Source organism: Notolepis coatsorum, assembly GCF_963971535.1.
Source record: "Notolepis coatsorum genome assembly, chromosome: 4".
Classification (NCBI taxonomy): domain Eukaryota; kingdom Metazoa; phylum Chordata; class Actinopteri; order Aulopiformes; family Paralepididae; genus Notolepis; species Notolepis coatsorum.
Genome location: NC_140168.1, coordinates 175,184,852 through 175,202,690, shown reverse-complemented (window position 1 = coordinate 175,202,690; position 17,839 = coordinate 175,184,852). Strand labels below are relative to the sequence as shown.

The following is a 17,839-nucleotide window of genomic DNA, read 5'->3' as shown; positions in this document are numbered from 1 at the left end:
GTTTACAAAACATGACCTGTCTATATAACGTTGAGGAACAAATTATAAGTGTGTGGGTGTGTGTTTTGGTGAACATTGGACTGCAAACAGAAAATGCATCACAGTTAGACAGTAGCTACTGTTAGCTGTCCTTCCGGATTAGCTTTGAGCTAACTATCTTTCCCGACCCGTATTCATTCCATTCTAAACATAACGTTAGTTTACAAAACATGACCCGTCTATATAACGTTGAGGAACAAATTATATAGACGGGTAATGTTTTGAACAACTAACGTTACGTTTAGAATGGAATGCATCGGCAAAGATCCGTTAGCTCAAAGCTATTCCGGCCAGTTTATCAACTTCCTGTCATTTAGAAATATGATTTTATAGTGAAAATCATTACCAAAACGTCCGGAAAAACCTAACGGGAGCATTATAGACGGTCATAGAAATGTACAAATGCTATAAGGTGGCAAGAAATGCACTATAAACAATACTTTATGCATCGGCAAAGATCCTTAGCTCAAAGCTATTAAGGCAATGCTGGCTAACAAGAGGCTAGCGCAAGAAACGACGCCGCAAACCATTGCCGAGCCAGAGCCGGTTTATCTTTGGCGAGCCCGAGTCGGCTCTGCCCCGGCAACCATTGCCGTGCCAGAGCCGGTTTATCTTTGGCGAGCCCGAGTCGGCTCTGGCACGGCAAGCCGAGCCGGGCCAGAGCCAGTTTATCTTTGGCGAGCCCGAGTCGGCTCCGCCCCGGCAACCATTGCCGGGCCAGAGCCGGTTTATCTTTGGCGAGCCCGAGTCGGCTCCGCCCCGGCAACCATTGCCGGGCCAGAGCCGGTTTATCTTTGGCGAGCGCGAGTCGGCTCCGCCCCGGCAACCATTGCCGGGCCAGAGCCGGTTTATCTTTGGTGAGCGCGAGTCGGCTCTGCCCCGGCAACCATTACCGCGCCAGATCCGGCTCATCGTTGGCGTGCCGTGCCGGACATATGCCGAGTGTGCCGACCGGTAGCCGGAATTGGGCCGAGTATGCTGGCCACCTGGGATATGTAACTGATGGGTCTTGAGTCATTCTAGAACAAAAGAAAAATCGCGATTTGATTGATTGATTAATTTGCATTTTTTTTTTCTATTTCTTTTTCCTTCTCTCTGACTGTCAGCGCTAGCTCTAGTCTCCACCCACCGCCACACACACCCCCCCCCCCACACACACACAAACACACACACACACACACACACACACTCCTGTCTGCAACGCGGGTCAGACTGAGAGAGAGCTGGGTGCTGCGCTGTTCTAAGTGAGCATGGCCTATTGAGTTGATTGATTGATTGATTGCTAATTTTATTACTGTACGCTTGGTTTCCAACTGGTTAAGTTTAGGCCCTCTACAGTAGGTTTAAAAAAATAAATAAAAAAATAGGGCGAAGAAAACGTTTTTTTCCTATAGGGCAAAGAAAACTTTTTAATTTGTTTTACCTACTTTCTATAGAAGCATCTAAGAATGAAGTTCTATGGAAAGTAGGTCTGCATTCCCTTAACAATTGTGTGTATTGAGCCGTACTGTATTGCAGTGATGGGCAAGCTACTTGGAAAATGTAGCAAGCTACACTACAAGTTACTCTCGATTAAATATAGCTCAACTACAATGGAAGCTATCCCCAGAGAAATGTAGCAAGCTACACTACAAGAACATGTCAAAAATAGCTAGCTACATCGGCACTACTTTTTTTTTTTTTTTTTTTACTTCGTGACCAAGTTTCCACCAAACAAACAGGCAGGAAAAAAAATTCTCAGTTTGATTATTTATTATAAAACTGAAACAAGCCCTCGGTCTGGCTTTTTGTGTCATCCTTTTAACATGAACTTGTATTACACACTTCTTCAATATCTGAATTGTTTTACTTCATTTTACTAGTATTATGCTACCATGTATATACTACTACCAACTATGCTAATATGTCTATACTACTACAGTATGTACTCAGAGTATAACACTTAAGCTTGACACTGACAAACAATACTACTTATCCTTGGCCGCTAGATATGTACCACTACTGACTTGTTGTACACAATTTGTAAGTTGCTTTGAATGAAAGTGTCAGCTAAATGACCAAATGTATTTAAATATGTAACTCACAAAACATTCCATGGCCCCAAAATCATGTGGGGACCGCCCCTGGGGGTCCTGTCCCACAGGTTGAGAACCACTGCTTTTCCCTCTTTTTTTCTTTTCTCCACCCCAATAATATTGTTCATTTTCTGCCTACAGTGAAACATCATGATAGCAGCTATCTTAGTTAAAGCTGTTGACAAAGTGTACTGACTTGTGTGCTGTTTGGGAACAATTGATTTTCATCAGCTCACCTGAATGACGTGTCTTCAAGTTAGTGCTGGTCCGGACGTGTTGAGAGAGCAGCATATGTTTTAGCCGTTTTTTCAGTCAAACTCATAAATGTGTCCCAGATAGGGCCATGGAGAGTCATTGTTGTTATTGACATCATCATCTTCATCAATGCCATCGAACCCCTCTGCCATTTCGCGCAAAGACTGGTTCTTGTTCATGTAATCCGTTAAATTGCATTCATTCAATACGTCTGTGTTTTGATTTTCACTTCCTGCTTTGCGGCTGGAGTCCCGCCCTATCCTGCCTCTGATTGGCCTACCCATAACGTTTTGGCCTACCATACCCAATCGTGAGTCGTCACTCATATCTAAACAAACCAACCAATCATAGTGGGTTTTTTACGGGGAGTTTTTTTTCTCCTCGCAGATATTCTAGTCTAGACTGTTTCTCTCGAAAGTAGCGTGTAACGTTTCTCGTCGCTACGTTACTACTTCGTTCTATAAATAGCTCCGCTACAGAGACCGCTACCCTGGTTAAAAAGTAGCGAGCTACCAGCACGCTACTGAGAATTGTAGTTAAGCTATGTAGCTTCGCTACTTGTAGCAAGCTACTGCCCATCACTGCTGTATTGTACCCATTCTGCATCTGGTAATACAATTTTCAATCAATCATTCCAATAATACACAGTTGGATGTGTTAGTTGGTTGGATGCACTTCAAGCTGCTTCCACATGAGGCAACTTCTCTCAATCATTCCAATAATACACAGTTGGATGTGTTAGTTGGTTGGATGCACTTCCGATCTGCTTCCACATGGAGGCAAATTGTCTTTTTTGTAGTTGTGGGAACTACTTTTTCTGGCGGATGGTTTTTTCAATAAATCTTCGATTAATGTGTGTTTATTGTATAGAAATAAGGTTGGATGAATGTGGCAGTTGTATAAAAGCTTTACACCACTTGCAGTCGTAATTTGTGAACAATACACCATGCCTAGGGGGGTCTAACGACCACCCCTAGGCATGGTTTATTGTTCACAAACCACTCCTGCGCGTGATGTAATGCTTAAATATTTTTTGCGAATAATCTCTTACATACCTAAGTTAAGTTAAGTTTAAGTTTGTTTATTATTTGTCACAACAAAATACAGAATACTTTATGATGAAATGCTTGTTTCTGTAAGAGCCCCTGAGAGTGTGCTACATACAGTAAAAAGAAAGTAAGTAAAAAGTAAGTACAGTCAATACATATATACAATATACAATACAGAGTAAAATGAGTAACAGTGAGGTACAATGCAGAGGTACAAAACTTAGGGTAGGGTGCAAATGAGGTATGAATGTAGTGCAAATCTCTTTAATTATAGATAAATATAAAGTGTGTTAAAGTGTCTAAAGTGAGTAAAGTGAGTGGTAATGTGAGTGTTTGTTTAAAGTTAGGGACGGCAAATACAATACAAAGGGGTGGGAATATTGATGAAGGAGGAAGAACAAATAAAACAGCTAACGTTAGACCAGTAGATGCTTGGGAACCCGGTTTAATTGACTCGATTGTGGTCAACGGGGGGAACTACAGTACCAGGTGTCTGAGCGTGTCTGACACATGCGCTCAGCTCGATAGACAGAAACAGACACACAGATATTACACAATTAAGAAATAACAAACCGCCACCGCATCAACAAGAAAACCTACAGCGTAATCACATCGTGCACAATTGCACAGCCCTGGCCTATTTTATTTTATAATTATATGATTATATTATATTTAGTTTATATTCCATTTTATTTTATTCTACCATTTTATTCTACGGTAATTGTCTGTCCGTTAATGTTGCACTAAAAACGACCAAATAAAATTCCTTGTAGGTGTTTAACCTCTTAACACTTTCAGTGCCAGCAGGGGGCGCACGATTTAGTGCTTGAGTGCCACCACCCACTTCAATGATAGCGTTAGAACGCCTAATCTATGTTTTAAATTATGTGTGTGAGGGCTGGCCCAGTACTGCGCGCTTCCAGGTGCCAATTACCATCATGCACCTGAGAGGAGTTCCAATCAGCTCGACGGGAGCCCTCTGGGGGGACCCTGATGGAAACAAGACAAGCGTCTTTCTCAGGTCTGCATCCCCTTAACAATTGTATGTATTGAGCCGTACTGTATTGTACCCATTCTGCAATCTGTTAAATAAAGTTTTTCATTCATTCATTCATTCTTATACACGGTTTGCTGAACATTCTGTGTCGGGTCGTTTTGGTCACCACCAGCTACTGCTTGTTCCTCTTGTGTGTTTCTCCAGTACGCCCTTGGAAGTTGCTGCTGTTACCTCTCTCTGCCTCCGTGGACCCGTGCCTCGTATTTACACTTTGCCCTTGGTGAGTTTTTGGAAGTCTATTTTTTGATGCTCTGATATCCTCATTTTTATTCCTGGACTCAATACCTTCATCTGTTTTTTGTGTGTTCCTTAACACTGAAGAATTGTCGCTTTGTTTTGGGTACTGGACTCTGCCTTGTTACTGGACTGCCTCGTAATCCCTACGTTTCTATTAATGACATTCTCCGTTTTCTTTTTCTCCACGAGTGGATTATCAATAAACTGCAGAGCCGCAGAGCCACAGAGCCAACTCTGCTCTGGGCAGAGCTGCAGAGCTGCAGAGCCCTACTCTGATTGATTGATTGATTGATTGATTGAAAAGTTTATTAACAGATTGCAGAATGGGTACAGTACAGTACAGCTCAATACATACAATGGTTACAATGATGCCGACCAGAGAAAGACTTTCGTGTTGTTTACATCAGGGTCCCCCATTTTCAATTCATCATAACATATATGACATACAGATAGACAGTACTGCTACATCTATACATTTATGACATATCAGATTTGCAAATACAGTACTGTTTGTGATACAAAAGTGTCCAGAAAAAGAGTGTATATACATTTGACGTAGAAACTGTACATTGGAGGAGGTGGGGTGGGTGGGGTGGGGTTGGGTGGGTGGGTGGGGGCTGTATATTGGAGGTGGGGGGGGTTGGGTAGGGGGGACACACACATTGTACACTGTACATTGGAATATTGACAAAGCCATACTTGGTCATTTACTGTACAACTAGGTTAGGACATTTGTAGGGGCCAGTTTCGAATTGCAGTCTCCCGTAGGTGTTTTTTTAGAGTGTTTTTGAAAGTGGGTAGTGATTCACATTCCTTTACAGCTTTGGGTAGGGCGTTCCACATTGATGTGGCATAATTGCGAAACGTGTTTAGTCCCTTGTTTGAGCTGAATCTGGGTTTAACATGATTTGTGGAGCTCCCTCTGGTGTTGTGATTGTGATATTCACTGACCTTTGGGAAGTATTTTGACATGTACATGGGTACCTTGGTCGTGTAGTGTATCTGTTAAAGGACATTCCCCCTGAATGCATTTACGTTATTTTTGCTCATTTCTGTTTGTGAAATAAATACGGCCATCGTTTTTGGCTAACTCTGAACTACCTGTCTGTGTCGTGCTGTTGGGGTTGTTTACAAACCATAACATTACGACCCGACCATGTCGACCCCAGCCGACACAGACGGTGTTAGAGCAGCCTTGGCAGGTCAGATCCAGCTGACCAACGACCACACCCAACAGCTAGAGGCGGCTGCGGCTGCTGTGCAGGACCTCCGGGCCCAGGTCCAGCCTATCCAGATTTCTCTAGACACTCTAACCACCCAGCAGACTGCGCAGGGTAATCAGCAGGCGGAGGTTCTACACCAGCTGCAGACTCTCTGTGCAGCATTTAACACCCTGCTTTTAACCCCACCAGTAGCAGGAGTCCCAGCCGGACCACCACCCGCCGCCGCGACTAACCCTGCACCTCCCGACCCCGCTCCTCGGGAGCCCCATCTCTCCAGCCCATGACTGTTTGACGGTAACTTCGAGGACTGTGCCACGTTCATCATGCAATGTGAGTTAGTTTTCATTCATCAACCCAGCAGATTTACGACAGAGGGAGCCCAGGTGGCTTACATGACTAACCTGCTCACAGGCCGAGCAGCACAGTGGGTTACTCCTTCCTGGTCCATGAGGGCTGACTTCTGTTTTTCATACACAGATTTTGTGGCAGAGCTCCGAAGGGTTTTCCACCACCCAGCTCGTGGCCAGGATCCTGTAGCCCGGTTGGGCACCTTCCAGTAGGGCAGTGGCAGTGTCACAGACTACACGCTGGAGTTCAGACTGGCCGCAACCGAGAGTGGTTGGAATGACCGGGCGCTTCATCTCACTTTTCTGAAGGGGCTCAACGACGCTGTGAGAGACCAGCTCGCCACCCGGGAGGAGCCCGATTAGCTCGAGGCCCTAATCAGCCTCGCCATCCGCATCGACGGACGCCTCCGGGAGAGAAGGCGCAAGCGAGCCAGACTGGGACCCCCAGCCATTCCCCAGACCTCCCGCACTCGTGACTGGACTGCTGCTCGTCCTGCCTCCTCCGCGACTGGTGGTCGCTTCACCTCCCGGCCTGTGACCAGGGAGGAACCCATGCAGCTGGGACGCACACAGCTTAGCCCGGCCGAACGGGAGTCCCGGCTCAGGTCCAGTCTTTGCCTCTACTGCGGCCTTGATCGACACCTTATCTACAATTGTCCTACCCGGCCAAAAGACTAGGCTTGCTGGGACCCCGGGACATCCTAGTGAGCTGTTTTTTCCTGTTCCCACACCCATGCACCACCTAACCATCTGACGAGCGTCACCCTGGCCTGGGCGGACCAGCGGGCGATGGTGGGTGCACTCGTTGACTCGGGGGCTGATGAGAGCTTCCTGGATTTTGAGTTTGCCACCCAGGCCAACATTCCACTTGAGAACCTCGAGAGGCCCTTGGAGGTCTTTGCGTTGGATCAGCACCGCCTGGCCGACATCACTCAACGCACTTGTCCTGTCCTCCTCACCATTGCTGGTAATAACGTTGAGAGACTCCAGTTCTTTATTACCAGGTCCCCTTCAGTCCCAGTAGTTCTGGGTCGTCCCTGGCTCGCGCTGCATGAGCCCCACATCGCCTGGTCCTCCGGCACCATCATGGGGTGGAGCTCCTCCTGTCATGCCCAGTGTCTTCAGGCTGCGTCCAGTCCGTCGCCCCGGAGTTCCCCTAGTGTGCCGCCCCCAGACCTCTCAACTATCCCCTCTGAGTACCACGACCTGGGGGAGGTTTTCAGCAAGTCCCGGGCTCAGGCCCTTCCTCCTCATCGGCCTTACGACTGTGCAATCGACCTCCGCTCTGGGGCTCCCCTTCCCGGCAGCCACCTTTACAGTCTGACCGTCCCTGAGAAGGCAGCGATGGAGGAGTACATCTCTGAGTCCTTGACAGCAGGCCTCATTCGGCCCTCGTCCTCCCCGGTGGCGGCCGGCTTCTTTTTTGTTAAGAAGAAGGACGGAGATCTCCGGCCCTGCATTGACTATCGCCAACTCAACAAGATCACCATCAAGAACAAGTATCCTCTTCCTCTCATGAACTCCACCTTCGAGCCCCTCACCCAGGCTACCGTCTTCACTAAACTGGACCTCCGGAGTGCCTACCATCTGGTCCGTATCCGAGAGGGCGACGAGTGGAAGACCGCCTTCAAGACTCCCAGGGGTCATTATGAGTATCTGGTAATGCCATTCGGCCTCACCAACGCTCCGGCGGTATTCCAGGCGCTCATGAACGACGTCCTCCGTGACATGCTCGAGGAGTTTGTGGTGGTCTACCTTGACGACATCCTCATCTTCTCCAAGACTCTCGAGGAACATGTCCATCATGTCCGCCGAGTACTTGAGCGCCTTCTCCACAACCGGCTCTTCGTTAAGGCAGAGAAGTGCCGTTTCCACTCCAATTCCGTGGATTACCTTGGCTTCATCGTGGAGAGTGGCCAGACCCGAGCCGACCCCCGCAAGATCCAGGCTGTGGTAGAGTGGCCGGAGCCCTCTTCTCGGAAGGAGCTACAAAGCTTCCTCGGTTTTGCAAACTTTTACCGGAGGTTCATCCGGAACTACAGCCAAGTGGCAGAACCACTTACCAAGCTGACCTCTCCCTCCCTGCCGTTTGACTGGTCTCCAGCGGCCTGCGCTGCGTTCCGTTCCCTCAAGAACAGATTCACCACCGCCCCGGTCTTGCTCCACCCAGACCCCAAGAAGCAGTTCATTGTGGAGGTGGACGCCTCGGATACTGGACTAGGGGCTATCCTGTCTCAGCGGTCGGCGACGGACCAGAAGGTCCATCCGTGCGCCTTCTACTCTCGTCGCTTCCTTCCTGCTGAGAGGAACTATGACATTGGAAATCGGGAGCTGCTGGCAGTGGTGGCTGCCTTGGAGGAGTGGCGTCATTGGCTGGAGGGGGCCGAGGAACCGTTCACCATTTGGACAGACCATAAGAACTTGACGTACATCCGCGCATCCAAGCGCCTCAATGGCCGGCAAGCAAGGTGGGCCAGCTTCCTCAGTCGGTTCGACTTCTCTTTGACCTTTCGCCCTGGGTCCCGCAACACAAAGGCCGACTCTCTGTCCCGGTTACACTCCAAGGGGGATCCAACCACTGAGGATCCGACTCCCATCCTCCCTGAGGTCAGGGTGGTGGGAGTGGTCACCTGGGGCATCGAGACCGTGGTCAAGCATGCCTTACGTTTCCATCCCGCTCCAAGCAACGTACCTTATCATCGCCTCTTCGTCCCCAACTCAGTCCGGTCCCGGGTTATCCAATGGGGCCATACCAGCTGGTTTGCCTGCCACGCCGTCCACCGCACCTTCTCCTTCCTGGCTTGTCGGTTCTGGTGGCCCACCATGAGGAACGACGTCAGGGAGTTCGTACTGGCCTGCATGGTCTGCGCCCACAGCAAGGCCTCTCACCAGGCACCCTCCGGTCTACTACAGCCACTTCCCATTCCGAGCCGCCCTTGGTCCCATGTGGCGTTGGACTTTGTCACTGGCCTTCCACCCTCCCAGGGAAACACAGTCCTTCTGACAGTGGTGGATCGTTTCAGCAAGGGGGTTCACCTTGTGGCCCTTCCCAAGCTTCCATCAGCTTCCGAGACAGCGGACCTCTTGACGAGCCATGTGTTCCGCCTCCATGGTTTTCCCCAGGACGTCGTCTCGGACAGGGGGCCCCAGTTCACTTCCCAGGTATGGCGGGCCTTTTGTAAGGGAATGGGGGCCACTGTTAGTCTTTTGTCTGGTTACCATCCACAGACTAACGGGCAGACTGAGAGAATGAACCAGAGCGTGGAATCTGCTCTCCGGTGTTTTGCCGCCAAGAGGCCTGCATCCTGGAGCCGGTTCCTCCCCTGGGTCGAGTACGCCATCAACTCCCTGGTCAGCTCCGCCACCGGCCTCTCGCCGTTCGAGGTATCTCTGGGCTACCAACCCCCTCTTTTGTCTGCACAGGAGTCGGAAGTGGCAGTTCCCTCCGTGCAGGTTCATCTCGACCGGTGTCGTTGTGTCTGGGAGATCACCAGGACTGCGCTGCTCCGGGCATCGAAGCGCGCCAGTCGGGGAGCTAACCGACGCCGGATCCCTGCGCCGACTTATCAACCAGGGCAGAGGGTATGGTTGTCCTCCAAGGATCTCCCGCTTCAATCCACCGCCAAGAAGCTGAACCCCCGGTTCGTCGGCCCTTTCGAGATCCGGAAGGTGCTCAGTCCCACGGCGGTGAGTCTCAAGCTTCCAGCATCCATGCGCATTCATCCTGTATTTCATGTGTCCCGAGTAAAGCCTGTCTCTCTCAGTCCCCTGATGCCTCCTGCCCCAGATCCGCCTCCTCCCGAGATGGTGGATGGACACCCCCAGTGGAAGGTCCGCCAGCTCATGGACATCCGACGCCGAGGACGGGGGTTCCAGTATCTGGTGGACTGGGAGGGATACGGTCCTGAGGAACGGAGCTGGGTCTCCCGCCAGCTCATCATGGATCCCGCCCTGATCACGACTTCCATCATTCCCATTCGGAGAAGCCGAGGCCGGGCAGGTCGCCGGGTGGCTCCCGTGGAGGGGGGGGGTACTGTGAGGGCTGGCCCAGTACTGCGCGCTTCCAGGTACCAATTACCATCACGCACCTGAGAGGAGTTCCAATCAACACTGAAGAATTGTCGCTTTGTTTTGGGTACTGGACTCTGCCTTGTTACTGGACTGCCTCGTAATCCCTACGTTTCTATTAATGACATTCTCCATTTTCTTTTTCTCCACGAGTGGATTATCAATAAGCTGCAGAGCCGCAGAGCCACAGAGCCAACTCTGCTCTGGGCAGAGCCGCAGGCCGCAGAGCCCTACTCTGCTAAAGGACATTCCCCCTGAATGCATTTACGTTATTTTTGCTCATTTCTGTTTGTGAAATAAATACGCCCAGGCACGCGGGAACTATAAAACGGCAGGGGGTGCTGGGGGGTCGCCAGATAAAAAAAAAAAAAAAAAAAGATTTGCGGTCAGGCCACTGAACTTAGAAGCAGGCCAGGCCAGTGTTTCTAATTGCACCAGCGCAATAGTTAGATAACCTAGGTGGGGAACAACCAGGAGATCACTGCAACTCACACAAGTTGGAGAACTATCTCTCTCTCTCTCTCTCTTGCTCTCACACACACACAAAGGGAGCCGCATGTGATTGGTGGAGGCGGGATCCTTACGAAAAACTGCTAATCATTGACACATGCTAGCCTGTAATAATCCCCCCCAGAAAAATTTACTTTGCATTTGATATATTGCAAATATATGCCATCACACACACTGGCATTTAAAGGGTTAGAATTATAAAATGAATATGTGGTGTTATGATCAGGGCTGAAGTTGAATAAAATATTGTATTTATCAATTACAAAAAACTGAAAATCCATAAAAATCTGTGTTGTTGCTAATCATACATATGCTAGCCTGTTTTTTAACAATAAGTTGTGATGCCATCACAAACACTGGCATTTAAAGGGTACAAATAAAAAAAATGCCTGCACCAGAATGCAGGAAATTAAGTCTTTGTAACAAAAAAATTCCTGGTGGGGGACCCTGCTTAAAAAGTAGCCTGACTGGGGCTATATTTCCTGGCCTGAATGATTTCCCCAGTCCGGCCCTGGTTAAAAGCCTCCAATGCTTATTAGTGTGTGTGCGTTTGAACGTTTGCATGTTTCAACCATACATTTCCATTTAAAATATTTTTTTTTACCTCCTATAATAGTGGGGGTCGCGGCTCTCTGACACCGTTTTTTTTGGGTCGCGGTCTGAAAAGTTTGGGAACCCCTGGTCTAGCCTGTACCCCCCAGACATGTTGCTGGCCCCGTCAAAACAGTATCCTATCAGCCTCTCCATGGGCAGGTCGAGGCGTAGAAGTATTTTATACACAAAAATCAGTGGTTCCGTCAGCGCTCAAGCCAAAGATTGGGCTTTTGGATGCTTTGCCTCTAATTTGTCGCTGAATATCATGGGCAAGCAGCTGTAAGATTTCGTTTTGGATGTTGTTGGACATCCAGTTGTCTCTCTTTTGGAGCCAATTCTTCAACTCGGGATCAGACTCGGTGCGCACTCTTTCCATCATGAGCTGCCATAACACCCCATCCCTATTTGCATCACCCCTCAGTGGAAGCCCCTGGCGCCCGACGGGGGGTATAGGGGAACAGACTCAGTTAACTCTTCAATACCTGATGCTGAGGCTGAACCTGTCGTCTCTGTCTCTCTCTGACGTTTATCAGATTTAGTGGGACTGTCACTGGGACCGGCGGGACGTTTCGAAAATAAATCTGATATTTTTCTTTTCTGCGAGTGAGACATTCTGTGCTAGCAAAGTCTGACTACTAGCTCAAATCGACTGACTGCGCAAGCACTGTATCACAGTAGCTCAGTGGTTCGTGGCGTGTGGGAAGGGCGGGAGACGGGAGGTGAATACAATTAGTTGTTTCACCTGTCATTCAATCAGTCTGTGACAGTCTGTCATCACTCGAAAATCTACTCGGTTTTACACGTATGATTGTGTACGTACAGTAGTGTAATGAATGAATGAAAACTTTATTTAACAGATTGGAGAATGGCTACAATACAGTACGGCTCAATACACACAATATTAAAATGGTGACGTGCTTTGAGCAGGATAAACTTATAATATACAGTGTTACAGTTATACAGTTACAGTATATACAAATAAATACTGTCAAAAAAAAAAATTATATATATATATTTTTTTGCAATAATTGAGAGGGGGTGCTGCAGCCCCCCCCCGCACCCCCCCTTCCTGCGTCCCTGAATACGCCCATAGTTTTTGGCTAACTCTGAACTACCTGTCTGTATCGTGCTGTTGGGGTTGTTTACAAACCATAACAATGTGTCTAATCTGCCCGTCGCTTATCAATGACTTGTTTGCAGTCAACATTGTCGAAACGGATTGTTTTTTTATCGGTTCATTTTCGTTTTATAGCATTTTGAAAAGCCCTCGTTTTCAAGGAAAATACAAAGATTCCGTGATAATCGCCCTTTACTGGAATATTCTAGAATACACAAAAACGTTGTAATTTTTCTGCCTATTTATGAATCGTTTTCAAATAAACGCTAGATTATCGATAGTATATGTGTACGTATGCACACTATCGATTCTCTTATTTCATGATCGCTCGCACAGCCACACAGCCACATACACACATAGGGAAAAAGCTTATATCTCCGTGAAAACAGGTCTGATTATCCTAAGACTGGTAAAATAGATTCCTTACCTGAGATCAGATGTTATCCAACGCTACATACTGTACATATGTATTCCACGCTGTTCTGAGGGTCCACAATGAATCCGATCGGTTCGGGTTACATGCCTGAGAAGTAAAATGTGGATTCCGGATTTTTCTTTTCTCATCCATTTTCATTGAGTTCATTCAAAAAGGGTGCATTACCATCTGGGAGACGATAGGGGGCGGTTTGTTCACATCTGAGCTCCTACAGGGGCTGCTGTACCAACGGGAGACTCGGTTGATGAAATATGAATTCAGATCGCTAATAAAAAAATAAAGCGCTAATACACGTCATCGGCACTCAGGCATTGGGCTGATAAAACGAGAAATGACGTCCCTGGCACTGAAAGTGTTAAGCATCGGGCAAAAACAGGGCCATTTTAGTTTTTGACCATTGCATACCTTTTTTTGGAAAAAATGCATGAGTCTGCTCTCTTTTGAAGGGTAACATTCTGAAGTTGCTAACACAATAAAGAAAAATCACTTTGAGTGCTAATGAAATAGAGTAACAGAGGTTTGAACACACTGAAGTAAAAGTTGTGTGTACTCACATTTCTGTTTAGTGGTTGCCAGATGCCTGTTTTTAAGTTCCAGCTGAGAGGTAGGAGCTGGAAAACACTGCGGTTTCATAGCCTGAAGTCTTAAGTCTACAGGTCCAAATTTGAAGAAAAAAATATCCCACGGAAAATTTGTGTTTGACAAAGGTTTTTGTAATGTGTGTAGGCCTACCGGTAAAAATGCAGAGTGATTATCCAAAATGGTTGTCCACTTCAATTTATTCAGACGTGCGAGTCAGGACAAACGACTTCTTCGTGACCTTCCCCCACTCTCACCTGCCACCTTCCCCCACTCTCACCCGCCCGTCTGGGATCGCTTTTGGAGCAGACGCTCCTTGGCTACAACGGTGGTCAATCATTTTCGCCATCAGTGGTGATTGGTCAGTTCAGGAGCGTTTACAGTCCTGTCAAATGACGCTCGCCGGATATATCGTCTTGTAACTCGAGACCCGAAGCACGCAATAGGTTGAGTGTGGTGGCGATCGAAAGGCAAATGAAACTTTTGAACGGTCTATATTGGATGATCGGCGAAAAATGCAGCCAGGAGCCGGCAGACGAGCTGTGCCGCGAGTGCGTGACGGCCCACCGTCGGGCCGTCCGACGCTTACGAGTTAAACTACTTGCCAATAAAGACCTTTCTGATTCTGAGTCTGACCTGTATGACGTTGACGACGTGATAGGGCAGCCAGAAGAGGGCGAAGGAGCCAACGATGAGGAGGATGAGCCGGTTGCCGCGCCCCTTCTGCTGGAACATGGCGCTGCGCAGGCGGCACATGACGGAGGCGTAGCAGACGGTGATGAGGCTGAAGGGCACGATGCAGGACATGCCGGTCTCCACCAGATACTGGAACACCTCGTGACCCACGCTGCCCCAGTGGTACGCCATGCAGAAGCTCAGGGAGATGTTCATGTGCAGGAAGGGCTTCAGGTTGCTGTGGGAGAGGTCAGAGGTCAGAATGACATATAGATACGTTGAAATATTGTTCTATCTAGAGCATGGACAAATTAATAATAATGATAATAATAATAATAAACTTTTGTTTGTATAGCACCCTTCATACAAGAATTGCAGCTCAAAGTGCTTCACAGCAGTGATGTAGACACAAAATAGACATTTATAGGCATAAAATGAGCATAAGATTGGCATAATTATAGATTTGACTTAAGAATTGATATTTCTCTTGTCATTAAAATCTATTAAAAATAGATTGTAATAGATTTCTTATTGATTATGATTATGAGATTTCAGTAATGCTTTCAGTAAACATTACAACGTTTTAGAGAAGAGCTCCCAGTCACTTCATCTCTTTGGGGGATGAAAATCACTAAAATGTTTATGCATCTTCTGAAAATTGAGATGAGGAACGAAATTAATCCCTTTTAGGCTTTGAGAGGAACAATGGTTTTCATTCTCGTACGGACATACGTAAAAGTTACCAAGGATTCCCTTCGTAACTCGATTTACGTACTTATTCGGCATTCTCGAACGGCTTCGTATTGTAAATTCGTTGTAGGATTTATGTAAGATTTACGAACTCAAAAAGGCAGTCGTAAGTCAGACAGACCGGTGTGCGCCCGTGTTTTCAACAGCTTTCTCTGGGACAAGTCATTGGGGATTGCCGATACTACAGACATCCATGGAATTAAATAATTATAATGATAATAAATACAACAATATTTGTATCATTAACAATTACGTTTTGCATTTATAGTCCTGACTCAATGAGGCATTGTGAGCATTACACACACACACACACACACACACACACACTGCAAACTAAATAAATAAGAACTAAACCGATCGCTGCGGATATAGCTACTGTATAGTGGAATATATACTGTTATGCCATATACTGTCTTCTTCTCTGTGATATTATTTATTGTTGGTTTGATGTATTCCTATACAATCGCGCAGTCATTCAGTATTGACATTACTAAATGAGATGTCATGCTAATATGTCATGTTCTACAGTAGGACTTACTACTATAATACCTAATAAAACAAGTAATTAGAATAATAGAAGCCTACTTTGCTGGAACGATTAATTTAGCACGTATACACGCACGCGCGCGCGTGTGTGTGTGTGTGTGCTCGCACGCTGAGGCTGCCTCATTAAGCCGTTTCTCCATGCATTTATTTATTTCTGGAGCATTTATTTATCCACTCTGGTTGGATGGTGTATTGTACTTGTGCTCTATAATGACAATACATTTGAATCTAATCTCATTTTGAGATCAGTCGCAAATTGCTTCCGCGCTACCTGTTGAATGGGTCAGCATGGTGCAGATGCATCCCAACCCTTTGATTTTTGCATACGGCCCTCGCCGTTTTGCACACGCCTCCTTCGCCTTATAAGGAGCTGGTGGGGCATGTCTGTATGCAAATTCAGGTTTGCGAGAACGCGCTTTGCAGTTTAAGAATGAGTTACGTATTTCATTCATGGGAACCTAGCTGCAAAGATTTTGGCCACTTACGGAGACCATTTCACGCGTTTAGGAATCTTGAGGAGGATTTTTGTAAATCTGTTAGTACGACATTTTTACCAAGATATTTACAAAGGTACTTAGGAACACGTTCGAGAAAGAGGACCAATGTTTTCAAACTGTATTATCTAAAGATGGTGAGTTAAAGTGTTGTGTTCACTCATAGTTACAGTAGAGGTTGAGTACTTTATTATCTAAAGATGGTAAGTTAGAGTGTTGTGTTCACTCATAGTTAACAACAGCAGAGGTTGAGTACTTTATTATCTAAATATGGTAAGTTAGAGCATGTAGTATAGAAATACAAGTACACGCACGCACGCACGCACGCACACACACACACACACACACACACACACACACACACACACACACACACACACACACACACACACACACACACACACACACACACACACACACACACACACACAGACACACACTGACCTATAGTAGAAGAGCATGGGCAGCGACAGGATGAAGGCCGTCACCCACACCAGCAGTAGGACAACCAGCAGGGAGCGCTTGGTCCTCATCTTCTGGGACAGGAACGGCTGCGTGACGGCCAGCCAACGGTCCACGCTCATCAGACTGATCAGGTAGATGGAGACGTACATGTTCACACTGGACAGGTAGTGCACCAGCTTGCAGGTCGGCGTGCCGAACTCCCAGCCCTGGCTGCGAGCGATCACCAGGTAGCGCAGGAAGAACGGGGCGCCGAGGAGAACAAAGGCGTCGGCCGCGGCCAGGTTGAGAACCAACAGACAGGTGACGGAGCGCTTCTTCACCCGACACCACACCGACCACACCACAAACAGGTTGCCGGGGAAACCGAGCACAAACGCCAGGATCAGGATGGCGATGCCGATCTGGGCAGAGAGGCCAGGGGAGGAGGTGGCGAGGAGCTGGTTTGAGGTGGTGGCGAGGAGCTGGTTTGAGGAGGTGGAGAGGAGCTGGTTTGAGGTGTTGGCAAGGAGCTGATGGGAGGTGTTGTTGGCAAGGAGCTGGTGGGGGGTGGTGGAGAGGAGCTGGTGGGGGGTGGTGGAGAGGAGCTGGTGGGGGGTGGTGGAGAGATTGGAGGCCATCGGGGACGTCTGATGAGTTTGCCTGGATGTCGAGTTTTGGCACAGTTCAATCCTTTGAGAGGATAGAAAGAGGAAATAAATAACAGGATGTGCAGCATTCTGGTGTTGGTCTTATGTATGCTGTGTGTGTGTGTGTGTGTGTGTGTGTGTGTGTGTGTGTGTGTGTGTGTGTGTGTGTGTGTGTGTGTGTGTGTGTGTGTGTGTGTGTGTGTGTGTGTGTGTGTGTGTGTGTGTGTGTGTGTGTGTGTGTGTGTGTGTGTGTGTGTGTGTGTGTGTGTGTGTGTGTGTGTGTGTGTGTGTGTGTGAATACCACAGAGAATTGCATCTTGTGTTTTCTTGCAAATCAAAAGTACAGAACCTGTGACAACATAGTGTATATATATCTATGTTTGATGGACAGTTGAATCCAAAGGGTCTGAAGGTACCATGAATGCACATGTGTAGTAAATGTATTGCACTGCACTGTTGCATCATTTTACTCTGTCTATTCTATTCTACTATTTTATTGCACTGCACTGTTGCATCATTTTACTGTCTATTCTATTCTACTATTGTATTGCACTGCACTGTTGCAGCATTTTCTATTCTATTATTTTATTGCACTGCACTGTTGCATCATTTTACTCTGTCTATTCTATTTTACTCTTTGTATTATTGTCTATTTTAAAACTGAATCAAACCATAAACAAGGTGGCCTATTGGGATG

General features: G+C 47.3%; 1 protein-coding gene across 1 annotated transcript in view; it reads right to left on the bottom strand.

The window, feature by feature from the left end:
• Window positions 1-17,133, bottom strand: part of LOC311226752 (leukotriene B4 receptor 1-like) — a gene marked incomplete at both ends in the record, with an annotated part of 33,682 nt that extends 16,549 nt beyond the window's left edge. Inside the window, 2 exons of the mRNA XM_084312162.1 lie at window positions 14,223-14,499; window positions 16,496-17,133. Coding sequence (XP_084168288.1) covers window positions 14,223-14,499; window positions 16,496-17,133 — 915 coding nt within the window. The remainder of the gene's footprint in view (window positions 1-14,222; window positions 14,500-16,495) is intronic.
• Between the last annotated feature and the right edge of the window lie 706 nt (window positions 17,134-17,839).